This window comes from Aphis gossypii, chromosome X, assembly GCF_020184175.1.
Source record: "Aphis gossypii isolate Hap1 chromosome X, ASM2018417v2, whole genome shotgun sequence".
NCBI lineage: Eukaryota > Metazoa > Arthropoda > Insecta > Hemiptera > Aphididae > Aphis > Aphis gossypii.
This window is the reverse complement of record NC_065533.1, coordinates 48,106,931-48,129,179: the sequence shown is the minus strand read 5'-3', so window position 1 is coordinate 48,129,179 and position 22,249 is coordinate 48,106,931. Positions and strand designations below refer to the sequence as shown.

The window sequence follows — 22,249 nt, the reverse complement described above, 5'->3', positions numbered from 1 at the left end:
TATTTGGGTTTATTTTGTTTAGTTTTTGTGTTGTTGTGTGACATTCCGGCTTTTAATGTCACAAGTGATGTTTTGAAAACCTTTTTACTCACTAAAATAAATTATAGAATATCGTTTAGTTTACGAATTGTGAAAAAAATCGCCTTGAAAAAAAGTCTTCCTGTTTTTTTGCTCAGATTTTCAATCCTTTCATGTTCAATACAATGTACTTTAATCCCGATTTTTTAAAAGTATTTTTGGCCTTTTATCTAAGCAAAATTGACTAAATTACAACAAGTTAAAGTTATAATATTTAATTGATTTAGTTATTAAATTTATCCACGACCATTATGTATGGTTTAATATTTTCAATGATTTATAATGCGATTTTGCGTGTTTTTGACGAAACCTTAATTCTCTGTAACTGAGTAGATTTTGGTTTTTTAAGTATTACAATTATGGCTATAAGGTTAAAATTAATTGAAAATTCTAAAAAAAATGTGTATTCAAGCATCTTCTATAGCTTCTCTTGAAAATTATTCCTTGGTTACTGAACAGAAATATTTCGTGTTATTTTTAAAAGTATTGGTATTGTTATATATATATATATAGGTATATATGGTATAATTTTATGTCCTACATATGGCCCTTATTTATTGTGTATTTTTGGGTAGGAGGGTTTCTGTGGTCTCTTTTCTGACTACTGTCATTATTATTGTGTATTCGTGTATAAAATATATAGTTTAACAATTAGGAAGAAAACAAAACTGGCTGTGCTACAATCATAAATTTCCAGACGGGAGCTTTCGGCGACATCATCACTGTCGTTTTCAGTTCGGAGTAGTGCACATTTTTTTTTTTTAGTCAAAATTAAAAACTGTCACTGTCGTCGCACTACGGGTGTTCTATTAAGACGAAAAAAAGACAAATTGTAGTTTCATATGTAGTAAAATATTCTGCATGACGCGTGTGATATATATTGGGGTACGACGTTTGTATGTCGTATATTTTATGTGCAGTATTTCAGTCGAGTGACAACCGACGATAACGACGACGACGTTCGTTTATTATAGTAACAATCATAATAATAATAATTATTATCATTATTATTTTTAACGTTTCGTCAGTTGATACGATACGAAATGAAAGGTTTTATACGAAGAGAGCTGAACGCGTCGTTCGTATATATTTTAGACACAGACGAAATAAGACGTTTTTACCATGAGTTTATTTATACTATACCTAATATTATAATATCAACATTATGCTACGATACCATAAAATGATTTTTACATCTTTAAAAAGCTTAAAATAACATAAATTTATGTATCTAAAACACAGTAAAAAAATATATTTATAAAGTACCTTTACTTAATGGGATTGCATACATCCGTCATTTCAATGAAAATATCCAAACCTTTTATCGATCAAACCGATAGACCAAGCAATGTGATTAAACTTTTGAAAACTGATTTGAATTTTGTATTATGTCTACTTGAAATCGTTCAGTCCCATCCCAAACATTTTTATAATATATTTTTGTATACTACAATAAAAACAAATAATTTTTAATAAATAATATTATAATTGAATAATAAAGAATGCGAGCAATGTTTTTAGTTGCTAAATAAATATGGAAAAATAAATTATATAATATATACTTACTTCAAACAAAAGAGGAACATTTTTAAATAATTTCTCAAATTAGATGAAGAAAAATGCTTGAAAATTCCATTTACCCTAAAATGTGCTTTTGTGTACATTCTACATTGAAGTATTCGTTCATACTTCTTTTACCTGTTGAGAAGAGAACAAAAATTAACACTAAAAACATAAGAAAATTCAGACTCTCATCTTGATGATGGTTGTTTTACTTTACTTGAGTAAAGATATTTTTAGATATTTTTCAACAGAGTAATTATATTATTATCATTAAGTACCTACGCATTCGACTTGAATGTTATTGGTTTGCCAAATAAGCAAAATGATCTATACTAAAACAATGTGTAATATATGGTGTAAATCTTAAGAGAGCAGATGACTACTTTCATTTTCGTTAACATATTTTCTTTGAGATTCATAAAATAAATTGGTATTATTATTTTCATAAAAAGAACTTTATAATATTCTAAAAAGACATGTTTATTTAAATCAATATTTTAATAGCAATGCACAGTTATGAACATGTTTTGTGAGTCAATTTGTAAACTGGCTAAATCTCTTATTTTGAAAACAAATACACTTTAATGGTTATAAAAATTCAAGTACTAAAAAAATCTTATGTAAACTTAAAAATTCCAAAAATCACAATTTGAAGAAACTTGTTATTAGGTAACTGAAAAATGGGTATGATGAGGTGAATCACTCTGTATAATATAGTGATATTCACAGAATATACTAATGAAATATTGTACAGCCATATGATATATATAGCATAATATAGTATATACCACACACATGCGGTGCTGTAGTGTAACTCGGACAGTTTGAAATTGTGCAATATTGTAAACAGATTTTGCTTAGTTCTTTTAATACACGTGTGTCGCGTGTGTGTAAAATATGGACTTCAATGAAAAAAACTAATTTACACATCTATAATGTTAGATATATAACCATACTTAAATTTTGAAACTTTTTTGAGCTATTCATGAAATTTTTATTTAAGGTTCTTCATAAATAATTAATATTGGAACCAAAAAAACCTAAAAAAATGTATAAACTTAATTTTTTTTTATAAAAATGTTATAATTTAAATTTATCATAAAATATTTTAAGCAATATTAAAGCAATATTAGCAGACAGACCGTTTTTCGTGTGTATAGTGATCTATCGTTAAATTCAAATTTAACATTTATATATTACTTATATTATTACAGCGATTTATTCCTCAATAAGAAAATATATTTGACATCTACAACTATACAACATAGAGGTTTACCACTTTCCTCATATTTTCAATTAGATTTAATTTCCAAATTATAGAAAACAAAAATATTTACTTAGTACTTATTACTTGACTGAGTGTTAGAGGGACAGTCCCTAAAGCCCTAATCCCACTATTTTCACTGATCAATTTAAAAGACACCGCCGCAAAGGATCGAAATGACTACAAATCGATTCAATTGAAACAAAACATTCGAAATTGTGCATGTACATCGTATAATATACTAGACAATTTAATGTCTATAATGTGCGGACAATAATTGTTTTTTCCGACATGCAACGAGTAGAATATTTTATATGGGTGGTTCAAGCATTTGGGACAATATCAATGATTACGCGTTTAATAATATTATGGACCATTACTGTACTAGAGTGAATTGAAGGGGGAATGTATTATTATTTTTATATTATGCGCATGCACGGTTTTGGCGAGTACCGAAATAATATTACTATCCAGCCCTCAGTCCCCTCTCGGACTTCGGGTCGATAGTTCAATTTTCCGTTAACTATATACAATTTCCAGTGTGTATAATTAACGTTATGACATTAATTATATTTATATTGTGACACAGTATAATATTATGTGTGTATCATGTGTCTTTGTTGTTCATAGACGAATCGAGACCCGTTAATTTGTGGTTTAGTCGTAATATTAATCCAAGTAATGTCAATATCGTTTTCAATATTCAAATAAAATTAGTATTGAGTGTAGTGTTGTAAATTTTCACATGTTTTAAATTAATATTAAATAAAAAATGTTTGTCTATGTTTGAAAACTTTACGTTTTTAAAATCTATTTTTTAAGTTTGTATTTTTCGATATTTTAATTTTAAAGCGAGAATGAGTATGTAATATATATCACCCTAAGGATTGTTATAATTTTAATGGAAAAAGGTTAATGAAACGTTCAAAAATAAAATAATTGTATTACTTGTATTATAGGTATTATATTGTTTTTAATCCAATAGTCAGAAGTGTTTTAGAACTGTTTTAGATAGTTGCATTAAATGTATTCAAGAATACATTTTTTTTTTTACTTCGTGTCTTCGTAGTTCGTTGTAAGTTGTAACTCATAGAATAATACATTGTATAGATTAAACTAGTTTTATCAATTATGAAAGAACTATTATTTGTATGTCTATTGTCCATCTTGCGTAATATCGTAAAGATTAAACAAAAACAATAAAACTATCCATTATAGTTTTCTTTATAAAAAAAAAAAAAATAAAATGCCTAAAAAAATAAAAAAGGTCTCCAAAAAAATACGAATATATTATGTATATTTTATAAATCGTGATTAAATGCTTGGATAAAAAAAATACATTTTTTGTCCACTATACTATTTTACTAGTCACTGCCGATCATAATAAATATAATATAATAGTATTGTACATAAAAAACGCAAGGAAAATATTGTTCTATCGTCACAATTTTTGTTGTGGACCAAAGACTATGCTGTAACTGATAAAGTGATAAATAACAAAAAATTTAAAAATCGTATACTTAAACAGATTTTTTGAAATATCTTTTATATCATTTCAAATTGGTTTTAAAACAAGTGGAATAAGAGTGGAGCTGAGCCAATAAAACGAGATTTTCGACGTTTTCTACCCAGTTGTGGACAAAATAATGAAAAACATGCTAGTTAAATGGAAGTGCTTTACATTTGGTGACATGCTAATTATAGATAAAAAATTCTGTTCACTGATTTTTCAGCATTGGAGAAGTCGATTCAAGTAGATAGTTAAAGTCATATGAATTAATAGGTTAGGGTTTGCGAAAAACAGTAGTTGTATAATAGTCCTAAGGTAGATGAGCAAATAATAATGAAAATAATTTAAGTTTATTGTCAAGAATGGTCGAGTAACAATTTGAATAAATTATCAATACTAAACACAAATCATAAAATAATTTATATTGAATTCATACTTGAAATATATTAGTATGTTTAAATGAAAACCCGTAATTAACTATTATTTTAAAAATAATGACAGGGAGTTTGTAACTTATACGCAGCCGATTTTCCATATTTGCGGGTCTCAGACGTCATTTTAACAGCAACGTAAAAATTCAATTTTTATTAAAAGCTGTTTGGGTAGAAACTCTGAAATTTTAGTTACAAATGGTTATGACTCGGTTACATAAATGTAGAATTGGTTTGTATTCGAAATTTTGTTCGCGTCATGTGCTACGGGTGCCCGGACTACTCGTCCTGAAAACGTGTTTATTGATGGCCTGTTTAACTGCCACACTATCCTTTTAAATATTTGTGATCGCGTCGAACCCATTTTTTTCGAAATACAAAAGTGGTGGTACTCTTTGCGTAGGAACATAACTATATATATATATATATATAGGTATAAATATAATAAATATTTTTCAATAAATCTCCGCTAAATTGGTTGTGTACACGTCTATGGCGACGACAACTGATCATTTATTTTGTCGACCGTGGTTAACCGGAAACGTTTACAAAGCAATGCCAAGACAGAAAATATGGGTTTCCAATCACGACGATGACCATAATGATGTATCACATGTAATACAGTCAAATTGTACTCACGATGTTTTTCATCGTGTCGATTCGTATCATACCTACCACGATTATTATGTTCGTGTTTGATTACCGATCTATGGAGTACAGAACGATGCTTAAATCACGATCACGGAGTGTGTTTTTTTGCTATTAACGATTCTGATATTTTGACATAGGTGGCGTAAATAGGCCAATTATTTATTTTTGATAGATGTGTTGACTTGGTTCTCTTGTATTAATTAATAGAAAATATCAGGAGGCGTATAGCCACCAACAACAACTATAGTTAAAATACAAATATAAATTATTATATCTATATACTTATATTGTTTTTATTTCAATGCAATTCATGGTCTGTTATAGAAAATAAATTTACAATATTATCAATATTTTTAAAGTATATTTAACCCAAAGTTGTTTTTAAACAGATAATTCATGGTAATTTCCGCTTCTAATAATTTTTGAAAAAATATAGTTTTATTATTTTGTGATTATATTATTCAACAGAAATAGTGTAACACAAATAATATTGTTTTTAGAGAGTGAATAAACGAAATTGCCTAATTTATTTTAATTACATTTATAAATAATATGTATAACAAAGATTTTATCTTAATGTATTATTTATAAAATTAACTAGAAAAAGCTAAGTTGTAACAATAGATTATTTAACTAGAAAATTAACTTGCCAGTTAAGTAAAAAAAAAAAAAACTTTTTAAATATTATTTATTGATGAGAAAAATTTCATATTTAATATATTGCAAATCCTATTATCATTATGGATGTACTTATGCACACAATTTGTTCTTAAAAATGCAAAATTTAAATTTACTAAAAAATTGGCGAAATTAGTTTTATTAATATTTGTTACCGTCATACATTTTTTTTACTATTTTGTTTACTGCTATTCTTATGTGCATAAAGTATTGTTTTGCATATTTGAATTGACAACAATTAGAAGTAGTATGACGTATAATATTATTTATCGGTTTATTTTCATTTGTCGATAAATACTATATTGTACACAACTGTTCAAAATAAATTTTTCTTTGGGAATAAAAGTTGAATTATTATTGAAATCAATTATCATCAATGCAAAAATTACCTCTTTATGCTAGTATATGCATAATCATCAGAAAATAAACTATAAATAATAGAAACGAGTAGTGTATGTTTATTGAATATCTATTATAATTTAAACATACATATTTTATCATAATATATATATTTGAAGAAAATATCATATAATATGCAATAAATCTCGAATATTTATGAAAAATTAGTATTAGTTTATATAAATATAATATATAAAACTATATTATTTTGATGTAGTATTTTTTCTACGAAATTAGTACCTACCTAAGTATTTTCATGAATCAAAATAAAAAAATAAACTTATAGAGTCATAACTCTATCAAATAGTTTTAATCTTTATATTTGTTGTCTTTATCAATTTATTCATTATTTTGATATTGTCTTATATAATGATTTACTTAAGACAAGTATGTATTTTTATCGTTATTGTAATTGTACTGCACCGGTCGAACCATTATAATATTTCTTTGATGTATGAACCATAATAATAATGGATGTATGTAATCATAATAATTTGTAGTTACATAGTTAATAGTTATATGTATTCATTATTATAGTTTGTGTGTAATAGTACCGGCAGAACATAAAAATTACATGTATAATATTAACAGTTAAAAATGGAATAATTAGTCTGACGATTATTAGATAGACGTAAAAACGAATATTTTATTATTTCAGTTGAATTAGATGATGTATAAGTCAATTAGATATAAATTAAGATCGACAATAAAGTTATTTAATTGTTGATTTATTGTTACTAAATATATTACACAATGGGTAAGAATTAACGAATTGCATATTCAACGAATAATTATTAGTACCTACACGAAACGAGTAATTTGTGTAGTTGTATAATGTTTGAAATTGTTATAACTTATAATGTATATAATGCAAATTATATTATTATTATTATTATTATAATATAGTATATACTATTTAAAGATTAGAGTATTATTTGTATTATGTATGTATTAAATAAAAAAGTATATATCAATTATTGTGATTAGGAATATAATATTAGTATTTTTTTCTTTTTGCAGGAAGTTGCGGAGTGCCAGATATGACTTCCATATCAGACATAGACGAGGACGTTATAAACCGAAATTTGCAAAAAAGATACTCAGCTAATCAAATATATGTATCCTTTTTATTATTTGTTACGAAAAAAAAATTAATAATTTTTTTATTGATTCAAATAAAAATTTTTTATTAAAATAAGTTCATGAAAATGTAATCTGAAAAAGTTCAAATTGTTTTGTTTAGGTAAGTACAAAATATTAAACTTTGTAGTATATAGGATGAGATTTTGTTGGTATTATGGGAAAATGAAAAAATACGTATATACTATATACCTATTACCTATATTGAATATTAAATTTATGATACCGTTATCCAATGTTGATCGGTGTAGCGTATGTATATTTGAATCTGAGCATTCCCAACCCCATAAATGACGTATATGATAATATATCAAATATGAAACACGTGGGATTAATATTTTACTAAATAAATTACATACAATATACTCTTTAGAGTTTAGATGCATAATTTAAGTTAAAAGAATACTACTGGGTGATGTAGAGGAATAATAATCGTTTAATCATAGTGTGATCATAATATAAACTGATTGTTAAAATATCGAGTTTAAAGCAATATTTTTAAATACTTAGAATATGTATACTGTTTAAGAGGGAGGGTGTAATGTGGTGATACACACTGTTTTTTAGTGTGATTTTTATTGTTTGTTAGTCAAATGATTTTTTTTCAATGTTTATGTATGTTAAAACTTTAAAGAATGGCTTCTGACCTATTTTAATATACACTTAAAATACTACGGGTAATATTAATTGTCCACGATAATAAGTTTGAAAGATATACACGCGCTTCGACGATTTGAAAATAATGATCACTAATATTAATTTATAATTTGTTTGTAAAAATTGTCCGAGTAGTACAAGTGCTAAATATTACATTTTTTTTTTTTTTTTTTTTTGTTGAAACATTATAGAAGATTTTTATCAAAGTTTATAAAATTTAATAACTAAGAAACAATTCATTTAAATTTTGATTTAGATGCATCATTATATCCTTGATAATTTACAATATAAAATGGTAGAAGGTCGGTCTTATTTGAAAAATAGTTCATAACATCACATGATTTAACAATTAAAATTACAAAAAAAAAATTAGGTATTTGAAAGTAAGATGGTTAGGTTAGGTTATAAATATAGTTATAAATGTACACATACATTTTAAATGAAAATTTGAATAAAAGAAGAGCGATGAGTATGCTCGGTGAATCACTCTATATGTTTGTTTTCATGTGGTTTTTAACTATCGTTTTATAATTGATGCGATTCGCATAATGATTTTTAATTAAATCTGTCTGGTAGTTTTAATCTGCAATGTACAGGCACTTTTTTCTACAATTACATCACGGCATGAATACTTATGTTATATTTTTTTAAAGTGTTCATTAATTTCGCAATGTTTTATAAATATATGAAATTCACACGCTGTATATGCAACTCAATTATGTGCCTTCTACAATACTGCGTTTTATTATAATGGTAGTACGCAATGATTATGATAATTTTCAGTAGAAAAAAATTGATAAGAAGGACTCTTAAAAGGTTTCATTATAAATTATACCAATATGTAAAGCAAGTGATTCAATGCAGTTTAAACTATCAGCAACTAAGTGCACAATTTTTATACAATTTTTTTTTGTTTTTGATATTTTGATGAAAGATCAATTTTCGTGATTTATTATATATCTATAAAAAAAACAATTTGATGAGATTAGTACATTCAATTTATACCCAATTGTGCCTTATAAAAGTCATGTTTTTATAATTATTTGTCTTTTACAATATAATTTATTATTATTGTCTATTTTAGATCATAGTAGAAATATATGAAAAGTAAAAAAAAAAAAAGAAATATAAAATGCTTAATTTAAAATATTGATTTAATATCAAATTTAAAACAAACATCGACGCTTTCGGTTTTTTTTACAGGCCATAGGTGTTTAAAAAAATAAAATGGGTGTAAATCCTGCTATATACCCTTCCTCCCATAAATTACATTCCTGTAACTGGTACTATAGTCTAAAATCGTTTTATATTTTTATAATCTCGTTTCGTTACCTGACTATTTTAAAGGTTATTCTATTCAGATTATAAGTCAAATAATATATATTATGTTATATTTTTATTATGGTTTTAAATATAATTTTTGTCAAGATGTCATTAAAATTTTGTAACATTTGTGAATTGTTATGTATAAATTTAAAGATTAGAGGCTAGAGCGTTTGTATAGAAAAGGAAGGGTAGCTGTCGATCTTCAGTGTAATATCCATATATAAGTTGTAATAGTCCCCATTCAGTTCTAAACAGCTTTAGTGTGATGTCGATTCACTATTTTTGACTCACCAGTTTGTATTATAACATCTATTATTTTATTACGATTATAAAGTAGGTCGTTCCGCGTAAACATTGTTGGCATATTGCAGTTACAATGATATGCGGTGAGATGAAAAATTATTGAACTGTGTATAATTGATAAAATTGTACAATTTATATCCAATGATAACAAAATATTAACTAATAATATTATGTAGTGTGGAATGTCTTCGATTACGTTTTATCACGGGTTCAACGATTATTATTTATTAGGCAGTATGCAGTTTACACGAACTAGACAAAATAAAATAAAAATACGCATAATATTTGATTACAAATAAATTGTAATTATGTAATTTTGTTATTCTTTAAGACAATAGAACGAAACTAGTGTATAGAAATAATCCTTTTACGTTAAGCCCTTGCTGTTGTTTATTTAAAAATATAATTTTTGAAACAAAAATTCTAAATAAAAATGATAAATTATTATTTTCTATTAAGTAGCACTTATAATGACTATTTTGTTTAAAACCTATAGAAGTATATATTTTTGGTCATATGATGTTAGTGATAGGTAATATTATATTATGTATTCATGTATTCATACTTGTAATTTAATTAATAAAAAGGTAATTTAAATGCATTAAAAATTACTAAAAAGTAGTGCAAAGTAAAATAATCTTAAAATCTATTACATATACATAATGCGTATAATATGATGTTTATATGTGATCTGGGCGATTCACCAATTATTTGCTCATCCCCATTATCCCTATAATAATGAATTTGTTTAAAAAAAATAATGGTATAAAATAGTAAAAACGTGGTTATATTTTCAAAAATGTTGTTGTATTAAATTACACATTATGTAATATTTTATGTTGTATGGTATAATGGATCCAAATTAAGTAAAAAAAAAATGATATTTTTTTAAAAATTTTGAGTTAGTGAGTGTTCATTATCAAAATAACCACTCTGTATATTATATTATGACTTTATGTAGGTTATCACGTATTATATATTCGTTGCACGTAAATACACGTCGTGTTATCAATAGGTACACATAACTCATAAGCACATCGCGAGAGTGGACATTTCGATTTATTCAAACAAACATAAATAGGTAGTAAATAATATTATACTTAAATTGTATCAGCACGTATCGGTGACGTATTTTATAGCCTTAAAGGTATACATACTTGTGTACATTATATTGACAAATTTACCGTAGACATGGAGATATTATACTAACACTGTATACGTACTTTCTTTAATTTATTCGGCACTGCTCACAAGATATAATTAGTTTATATGTAATGTAATAGAGATTTTAGAAATTTTCATATCTATTTATTAAAAAAAAACTTACGAATACGTATTAATTTTTAGCATTTTCAATTAAAGTAAATAATTCAAGATAAAAAATTACACGCATGTTTATATTAAACAGATTTAATCATTTGATAGGTTCACAATATGTCATACTAATGGTTGAGGAAGATATAATAGATTGTTTTGACTTTGTATTAACTTTTTTTTAAAAGAGATCTTATGAAATAATTTCTTTTGTAATTTATCGTTTATATTCACGAAAAATTTTTTTTTATTGAGTTGTATTATTATACTATATAGATTGTAAATAATAGTAATATATTATTGAATATAGATACAGATATCAATAATATAGCCACTTAAACAGAAGAAGATATATATTATACTTCTATCCTAACTGATCTTTTTTTTAATTATTATCCGTAATATTGAATATATTTTGCAGGAAGTTAGTAAAAATAATAGGAGTAGGTACATTAATATTAAAGAGACAACCACAATTGCATTTTTTTAAATATAAGTTATTAAAAGATGGATAATTTTTGTGGCTTTTATAACGAACTACTTATTTTTATAGATATATATTTAAAATAATATAAAATGTTAACAATGTCGTCTTTGAAATACTGTTTTCTATGTACTTAATAATAAGTATTTTTACTAATTATTTTAAACAAATTTTTTTTATATGCACTTATTGACCATATGTTTATATTATTTTTATTTAGATTTTTATGTTATTTAAGTGTTGGTAATTTTTTTTTTTCAAACTAGAATCACCTTTTTTATGAATTGTTAACCAGATGATTTTTTTGAAAACTTTTATGTACCTAAATTAAAATTCGAATGAGTGGTTTTTAGTTTTTTAAATTTGTGTACGTATTTGTGTTGATATAGGTTCATGATAATAGGTTTGGAAGATATAGGCTATAGGGGCTATATGGGCTATAGAGGTAAATGAAGACTTGAGTTTTTAATTTTGATCTATCATTATCTTAAAATTTTTAAAAATTCCTGTGTATACTTCTTAAATCCAATATATATTATAATAATTTGTTTTATATTTTTTTAATACTATTTTCGAGGTTTATTATCATTGGTAGATATACATTAATATATCAATACTATAACTATTCGTTTGAATTTTTATTAAGATCTGCTTAAATCAGAATTTTTATAAAAATCATCATCTTATTAATTTACAGTAACAAAATCTTGTTCTCATTTGAAAAAAGAAGTATATCACCACATTATATCATTTAAATCACGGTATAGGTGAAAAATCTAAATAATTGAAAACATGACTTAAAAATTCATCAGGTTGACTTAAAAATTCTAAAAATCGTAATTTGAAAAAGTTAATTATTAAAAAAAAAATGGAGGTTAATATGCTTTATATATTATAATTGTTTAAAATAATGTAGGCGCCACTAGGCTTTTGAATTTGGAGGAAGGTGCTTGTGTTATATGTATGCCATTATGATAAACGATTTATGCGATTTATGATAAATACATAAATTAATTTTAATTATTAATAAATGATATTTTATTATCTGTGATATAAAATAATATATAGAAAGAAAAGTTTTTAGATTCAATTAAAAATATCATTACTTATATTATTATTTTTTCAATTATTGATTAATAAATGATTAACATTATCAATTGTCTATATAGTGTTAATAATAACTATAAAATATTATATTATTAAATCAATATTTATGTGCACATGCTCGGTCGTTAATTAAGTGTAAATACAATATTATATTATAAACTAAAACAATTTTAATATATTAAACACATTTTGCAGTGATTATGCAAAATGTTCTTTTAAAGTTTATTAATAAGATTTGAATTATTGCATACCTGCATGCACATACATTTATTTTTAGAACTGATTATATTATATTATATTTTCAATTAACGTACCAAGAAATAATCAATTAAATGATTATCCCACTTTAACGTTCTAAAATGAACCATAGTACTCTTATTATAATTTCTATTCCTCTGTAATTTACTAAATACATATCTCAAAGTTTCTATCTCAGATTTTTGTATATTTTATAAATATTCAGTATATAAAATTATGTTAGTAACTATTTTATAACTTAACCAAATTTGTAAGTATTATAATTTCTTATGAATCATATTAGAACCACATATTCTTTCTACTAAATGACTAATCCGAGTAAAATTAATTTGGCTGAATATAGCAACAATAATAGTTTTGTATGCATCCCTGTGGTTTTTACCTATATTTATAAAAAAAACTTGAGAAAAATATGTGTATTAAGCATTTAAAAAATTAATATAATGTGTAATGATTTTCTTTTAACAATGTATTGGGTTATTTTTATGGATTATTTATTATATATATAGCAATATAGCATTGACGGAAATTCTTTAGATATCGTCAAGATGTTTAAAAGTTATTATTTATTATTTATTTATTATTATTATAACTATTATATAAATTTGAAAATAATAAAAAATAATTATTTCTTTTCTTATTTAAGTCTTCTGAATACTATGTTGATAAGTAATTGTGAATGGTTATTCAATGTATAACTTTTTTTTTTAATTATTAAAAAATTAATGAAAAACCACCGTAAAAATAATAATAGGTATGTACACGAATAGTTTAGATCAGAATCTAAAAACGTAATGATGATGGTATTTTATTAACACGAGTACTTGGATCATTCCACAAATATAAAACGAACAATTTATTAACTGTGAATTACAAAACATTTTTTTTTTTTTTTAGATAATCCAGCGATTATATTATAGTGTTAATAAATATGCAAATACGTATAATTTTATTCAGTAACTATTACAACCACATTATGTGGGCTCTGATGTAAATAAATTATAACGAAATATATTAATATTATTTTTATTAGGCAGCTTAATAACTTTTTATATTACTTGATATTATGATGTTATTTTTTTAAAGTCAAATTTTTTTTAAGTTATTGTTAATTTTTAGATTTTTCTTATTAGTTAAGTTAGATTACCTCATGTTAATATATTTCTTGTAAAATTAAACTAAAATAGATAATTATCTAATGTGGTATAGCTCATTATGAATATCATATAGGTACTATTTGTTAATTTGAATCTTTTATGGACTTCTAAATCTCATTTGGAATCCTAAGAATTAGAGAGTCTACTATGAATCATTGAGTCATCAGACTCCTCCCTGCTAAAATGCCATAGATCCCCAAATAGCTTCACAATTTTATTCAAAAATATCGTTAAAAGTTATTAAAATTGTTGAAAAAAAATTCATTTTACTCTGATAAATTTGAGAAAAAAATATTGATCAATATAGTTGTATCCTTACTATATATTTTGTATACACGTAATCAATAATTTCAAAGTGTGGACATGCAATCATGTTTTATTAATTTTTAAATAAAAATAAAAGTTTTGAAATGCGATATGATCATTATCGTAAGACCTTTTGCACAAACTGTTGTATTAACACATTAACTATTTATGAAAAGAAGTGTTTGTAGGTGATCATTATGAACATAACAATTAAAATTTTTTTACTTTTTAAATGTAGTAAATAATCAATGAACGAAGTTTTAAAGCGTAAATACTCTACACAGATTTATTTATTATTTGCTGTAATTAGTTTTATAACAATTGTCATAATTTAAAATATAACATAATATATAATATTATTAATTTTTTTGGTATTTGTCGATAGTTATTTCATAAGATTTGATCTTTGAAACTATAGAAAACAATATTAAACTTATTTTGAAACCATAAAGTTATTCATTTGCTCTATTATTTAATGTCATATTTTTTGGAGGAAAGAAATTTTTCACTAACAGTTTTTATTTTGTGTATAAACGGTACTAGTACAAACGACTTGCGTCGTATACCTACACAGTACACACATTTCAAAAGTTGTTTGTTCACTAATTATTTATCTCGATGACCTAATAAATCATGTGCTCACTATTTATGCTTTTATTGTATAATTTAAACTTACCGTGAAAATTAAATCAATGAGCTTGTTAAGATTTTTTGTAGAACGTGTTTTATCTAAGTTAGATATATTTATAATTATTTGAATATATCATACTACTCGTACATTATATTGTAGTTTTTATATAGTTATCCCGTATCCGTATAAAAAATTTATAGTTTGTAGGTATATAATGTGAATATTTGATTAACACTTTTTTGAAACGAAAATAAACTATAAAAATTTATCTAAATAAGATACAGATAATTTTGTTTTTAAAATCTAGACAATGTGGTAGATAATGTTGCATAATGTTATACAGAGTAGTTATCTAGTTATTTATTATTGCTAGATATCTATTATTTAATAACTTCAAAAGAAAATATTTTTAAATTATATTAAGTTTTGATTATATCAAGCCAGGAAAATTTTATTTAATAAATAAAATAAAAGTTATAGGAATACTATTTTTTTAATATATTTTATTTTGTTATTTGTGTGTAATAACGCTACGATAATTAATATGACGTGTTAAACTTAAAGTAGTTAATGGTTTTATTATATTTATGCTATTTTATTTCAAAACTTTATTAAATATCTTGTGTTATATATAATTATTAAGCAATTTAAATTCTGGATAAATGAATGTTAGACTGATTAAAATTGGTTGGAAAAAATGTGAAATAAACATGTAAATTGAATTAATAATATAGAATAATCTAATAATTTTAAAATTAGAAGTACTAATATTAACAGTAGAACATCTACAGCTGGTTGCGATAACATAATAAAATTATAATTTTTTAGTTATAATAAATTGACTTAAAAACGTCATTAGAATGCTGAAAATAGTTAGATATAGCTATATTACCTTTTGCCATTCCGGGTCACTTTAATAAACCCTGCATTTAGTACTTAGTTAAACGCGTGTTTCGGGATGAAATAGATGCAGCTCAAACTAATATAATAAAGTAATTATAATTTGTTACCGCCACAATAATATGCGTGTTCTATCGTCGATATCATCTTTTATAGACTGAAGTAAGTCGTTGTTCAATAGTCTTAGAAATTTCCAAATTTGTTTTTATCTTGTTTCAATTTTCGATATAATATTATTATGATAATGCATTAAATATCATAAATTTGTACAAGTAGGTACTTGAGAACTTTAAATTTTATGGAAATATAAGACAAAATTTGACACAATAAACACTTGTGAGTGGAGTTTTCGTAAAAATTTGCTATTTTCAATGAAGGGGATGAGGGGAGATCTTTGGTAATATTTGAAGGAGTGTAAGCATCCCATATGATCACAGCTCTTGTACATTTAAAAAACCCTGCTGGAGGGTTGGTATATAATCGGCGTGTTATATAATATTATATTCTGCAATTCATCGCACTTATTATAATTTTTTTTTTTTTTTATTACGACTACTGTATATATAATAACACGGTTACATATATAATTGACGTGTGCCGATGAATAAATCGTTATGAAGTAATGAACATCGTTCGTTGGATGACAGCCGTTCTGTTTAGCTCTGTATGCATATATAAATATGTAATACGTGGAACTGGGAACATTTTTTACCCTTCATCTCTGCTCGCGGAAAGGGGGTCATATCGATCTATTATGTTATTATCGTTGTACATTCTGCCACCGCCGCCATCGTCACCGAGGGGGTGGAATAAACCCCGAGCAGCCGATCTGGCTGTCCGCTGCGATGACTCATCACGTTAGGCGGCAGCCACCACCCTCAGTAAGTCTCTCGCGGGGGCTCTCGCCAGTCCGCCCCCGAAATCGCTCCGACAATATATACCTTTCACAATACGCAAACAATGTATAATGTTATATAGATTGTTGAATGAGTTCGATTTTTATTATTTTTACATTTTCTTCGCTCATCGACGCTAGCATGATTAAAATTTAAAAATAATAATAACACCAACGATATAGCTGACACGCGATATGTACCTACGACAAAGCGATTGCGTGATCGCATGGCTTATACTTCTATATTATATTATGTATATGACATTGGTGATAAATGGAATATCGTTTTCTCTTGTGCAGTGAGAAATATTAATTTTCATTATCGTACGTGTGTATTTTATATAATAATAATAATATTATTTTAACGTTCGCTCGCCTTCATCGTCGACAATAATTTATTTTATTTTTCTTTATTTAACTTCTTACGATTATCTGCACTCAGTAAAGGCCACGAAATAATTGAAACCACAGTCGGTTTCTATTCGAAACATAGTTCTTTTTTTACCTATAATACTATATATTTAGTATATTATATCATTTTATCGTTTGGAGAAGAGTATTATATATTATAGCGCAAGACTGCACATATTATGGATGAACCATATTCGGTGTTAATGCATTAACTATTTTTGACAAATGGAAAGTAAATTAATTCAAATCTACGGTAAAAAGTTAAAAGTTAAAGAATAATATCTAAATTTGACTCAAATAGTTTAAAATTAATATAGGTTTTAACTTAGTTAAAAAGACGTTAAAAAATTCGTTCACGGTTTTGCATAGACTTTAAAATTTTATATTTAATGTTTTATTCGATTTTTATCCGTTTCTCTAGGTTACTATCCGTAATTTGTATAAATGATGTTGTTAACAATCGAACAATGTATGTACCTGACGGCTGTCTATTGTTTTGTGAATTATATATATATATATATAAGGGTATAGTGCTCGATTAATCGATTTCATCTAAATTTTAAATGCATAAATACAACTTGAGTAAATTAAAATCATAATGTAATCGTATCTGTGTATTTTAACTTCGATTTTATATTAATCACAAATTCTTTAAACGTGTAAAAAATGATTAATTTTTTTTTATTTATCACAATAAATCTTTTATAATATAAACCCTTCCTAGGAAAAAATTGTTCACAATTGATAATCTTACACTTTATCACAACTAAATTTATTTTTCTAGTAGATACTTTTATAAATGTATTTATTGTTTTATTTAAAATGCTGAGCTAGGTAATATACTCGTATTTTTCCAATCCCTAACAAATTATGTTTAGTGAACATAATGACTCATAAATTATAAAATGTATCAAATTATATAAAAATGTATTTTGAGTAAAGCAAAAATGACTAACATTATATATTTATATGTATTAAATATAAATTATCAATATTTTAATTTTAAAGCAATCCAAATTGTATAGCATTATAGGACGCGTTGATGAATTATATTACATAAGACATGTTAACCGTTTTTTAAATTATTGTCGCAAGCACGCTTGACTAAAAAACAGGATTTCTGAGCACTACGATAATAAAACTCCTTAAATTACACTGTTGTATTTGGAGAAACTCAAAATAATTTTTATGCGTTGGTATATACCTAATCAAATACAAAACAATTATTAAGTATATCTCGTATTACTCCCCCGAATCGTTAAATAGAGTTTTATTTTATTTATAAGCGATTCGCCATCCTCAATATGACAATATTACAAAAATCTGTACATTTAAATACTATTTATTGTAAATTTGTTGGTTTATGCTTCAAATTATAATAATATAATATATCTATATAAATACATATCATTTTGTGCTTAGGGCTTATTAAAACGCTTCATTTTTGATAAAAAAAACTTTTTAATATACTTATAGTATATCGAGCTTCGAGTTATCCCTGATATATCAAGATCAGTTGTTTCAATTTATATTTTAATCAATTATATTCTATTGATATTATATTATATCAATTATATTTTAATATATTTTAATTTCAATATAAATAAAGTGTATTAAATTATGAAAATACACTAATTATATGGATTGTTAATATCTGGAGAAAAATAAGACACTGTAGGTGATAGTAGACGTATAATTACTAATTTTCTAATAAATCGTTTAGATACCTATACAATAATGTTACGTTTAAATATTATTTATTATATACATTTTTTTTATATTGGTTTTGAATAGTACATTTTGGCTTCGATAATTATTAAATCATTAATCCTCCATTGGTGAAATACATTGTTTTTTAAAATTATTGGAGTTAAATGTTTATAACCTTTTGGTATTTCATAATTAAAAAATAAAACCTACAGATTTTATTCCAAGGATTTACCATTATTTCTCAAGTAGAATCCTGATTTTCTATATACCTCTAAGATATTATTGACGGAAGTAGAGGAATTTTTTGTAATCCATAAATTTAACAATATTAAAGCATCAGATAACAATAGATTGAATGAATTTAATAACTTTTTAATGTTTTATAATATTTGGTTAAAATTTTTAGTTAAAATATCGGAATAAAATGTTAGATCAGACAATAAAGTATGTTTATTTTATTTAAACTACACTTTTATTAATTCGTATGGTTATTTATTTTATGTTTGTAAGACATGACCTGCTGATAGAATTGTTTCATATATTATTTAAGTTAAATATTTTTTTGTTTTTAAAAATTTAAAGATTTGTTTCAGTTTGATAATTTATACTTAAACAGTAAACACAAGTTCAATAATATTTTTATCTACCGGCCTTACGTGTTTTTAAAAATATATTTACATTGTACTGTATATATTAAGAAATTATTCCCAACCTCGTGAGGAAATCCATAATTTTTGAAAGTATAACGTACTCGCAGTTACTTGTTTTTACCATAAATTAACAAAAAGCGAAAATTTATTATCATGCCGAATTCGTTTTTTTTATAAGTGATTAAACTTTTGTCGACATGATACTATTAACTAATGTTAAAACGTTAAGCCATTCTGTTCACTTAGGTAATTCAATTGTTAATTTTACATTTAGAAAATTAAGTGCAAATACGACATAATATAACGCGAACATGGCTCCTATATAAATTACAACACCATTGTGTGTCGTTTTGATATTTTAACAATAAATTGGAAACTTCTATTGAAAAAAAAGCTTTGAGGCGTTATACGATTTATCGAAAAAACCCGTGTAACAAAATGTTATGTCCAATCGACGTGACAAGTGGCGGACATTGTATTTTACGCAACCCAAGTCCATTAATATTAAGTTTATTATTTATTTTTTTCAATCACTGATGATTTATGAATAAAGTATAAATTAAATAAGGTCATTTTTATAAAAGAAGTGAATACATAAGTATAAATAGGTATTTTTATACATATAAGTACTTGTTCAAAAAAAAAAAAAATATGAAAAAATTAGTTATATTATTGTACATTGATGTATATTCAGATATATATCATTATAATACAATAGAAACTACATCGTTGTAACAATACAATGCCTACCTCAGGATTTCGAGCATTTACTGAGAATTTTTCGACTTTCAACTGTCAGTTTTATGTACTTAAATAGTATTTTATATTATTGATATTTGTTTTAATCAGTGTAAAGTAAGCGAGAATAATAACTCACTCCTTTTTTGATAGCAATCAGGGGGGAAATTATAATTTGAATAGGTAGGCTTTTGGTTAGAATATATTATTCGATTATATTCTACTTAGTTTACACACATAAAGCTGTTAGGAGTATCATAAATGATTCTAATGCGTTTCTTTAAGTCATTGATGAAGTAAGTGGTAATTTATTAATAAATAAATAATTTTTGAAAATTATCTGTAAAAGAAATAGAAATTAATTCATTAATTATAACTTTCTAGCTTTGATCACAATGAAATAATTAAATGTTATTTTTTTTATCAGCATTTATAATTTCAGATATTATATCTAAAAAATATTATATTTGGTAGGTATTTTAATACAATGTCATATGTTTCCTTAAGATTTATAATATTTATATATTAAGAATATAGACAAATGTATAACAATTTATATAACATTTTTTTAATTACGTAAAATATACGGTACTAAAATAAATATAGTCTAGTTATGAATAGTGTATTGACTTATTTAAATAAAAAATACTCGTCTATTCTCTTTTCTAAATAACTATTGTGATTGTTTATTATAGGTATATTAATTATTAATTATCAATTTTATTTTTTGTATCACAAATTTCTATACCTAGATAAATGTAGTTTAATCCTCTTCAGTAATATGTTAATCATTTTGAATAATATTAATTTATTTATTCGAATATTTTCATCAAAAGACTTAAAATGAAAGAAGAATCTATATTGAAGAATGTATATATTTTAGACTTTGAGATTTTTAAGTTCAAAATACTTATATTTTGATTTTAAAATCGGCCCATAATATAAATATAACAGCCTACTCTTACTTTATTAACATACTATAATATTAATTGTAATATAAAATAAACAGAGTAGTGTTACTTTCGCAAAAAAAAAAAAAAACAATTAATTAGCGCATGAATTATTACTAGTAAATTTTATACATTTTATGACATCTGATAAAAATTTGTCGTCGAAGAAAAATACGTAATGATAAAACATAAAAATTAAACCATGTTTATTTTAATAAGATTGAGCATTTCATAGCACATTTTAGATCATTCTGTGTTTTATTGATATAATATATACACTATACAGTGTTGTTATGATGGTCGTATTATGTTGATGCGTTTAATAAAGTTATCTAAAGTTATTTTCACTAAAATAGTTTTTATTGACTCTAATACATGGTGGCAAGGCCACCGAGTACAATAGTGTTTATTTGGAGGTTTTATAACTTTTTTACTATTGTTTTATTATGCTCCAATTGTGACGACGATAATAATTTAACAACTACTTCAAAAATACGAAAAAATGCTTCAAATGATCATTTTATAGTTAATTGATGGATTTAAATAAACTTAATAATTAAAAAATAATAAATTAGTTTTTTATGTTTATTTGTTTCTTATTTATTGACGTATTGATTATATTTTGTATTCAATGCAGGAGATATCAATTTTTTAAATTATTTTTGACACTTACTATATTTTTGTACCAATATATAAATTATTTAAAACATTAAGAGTGATATGAATGATAGATCTGCA

General features: G+C 24.4%; 1 protein-coding gene across 2 annotated transcripts in view; it reads left to right on the top strand.

Moving 5' to 3' along the window:
* LOC114125022 (myosin-VIIa) overlaps window positions 1–22,249 on the top strand; it is a 110,750-nt gene that overhangs the window by 30,154 nt on the left and 58,347 nt on the right. For both annotated transcript variants that reach the window (XM_050205151.1, XM_027988498.2), the window contains exon 2: window positions 7,595–7,692. In XM_050205151.1, the coding sequence (XP_050061108.1) occupies window positions 7,595–7,692 (98 nt within the window). The remainder of the gene's footprint in view (window positions 1–7,594; window positions 7,693–22,249) is intronic.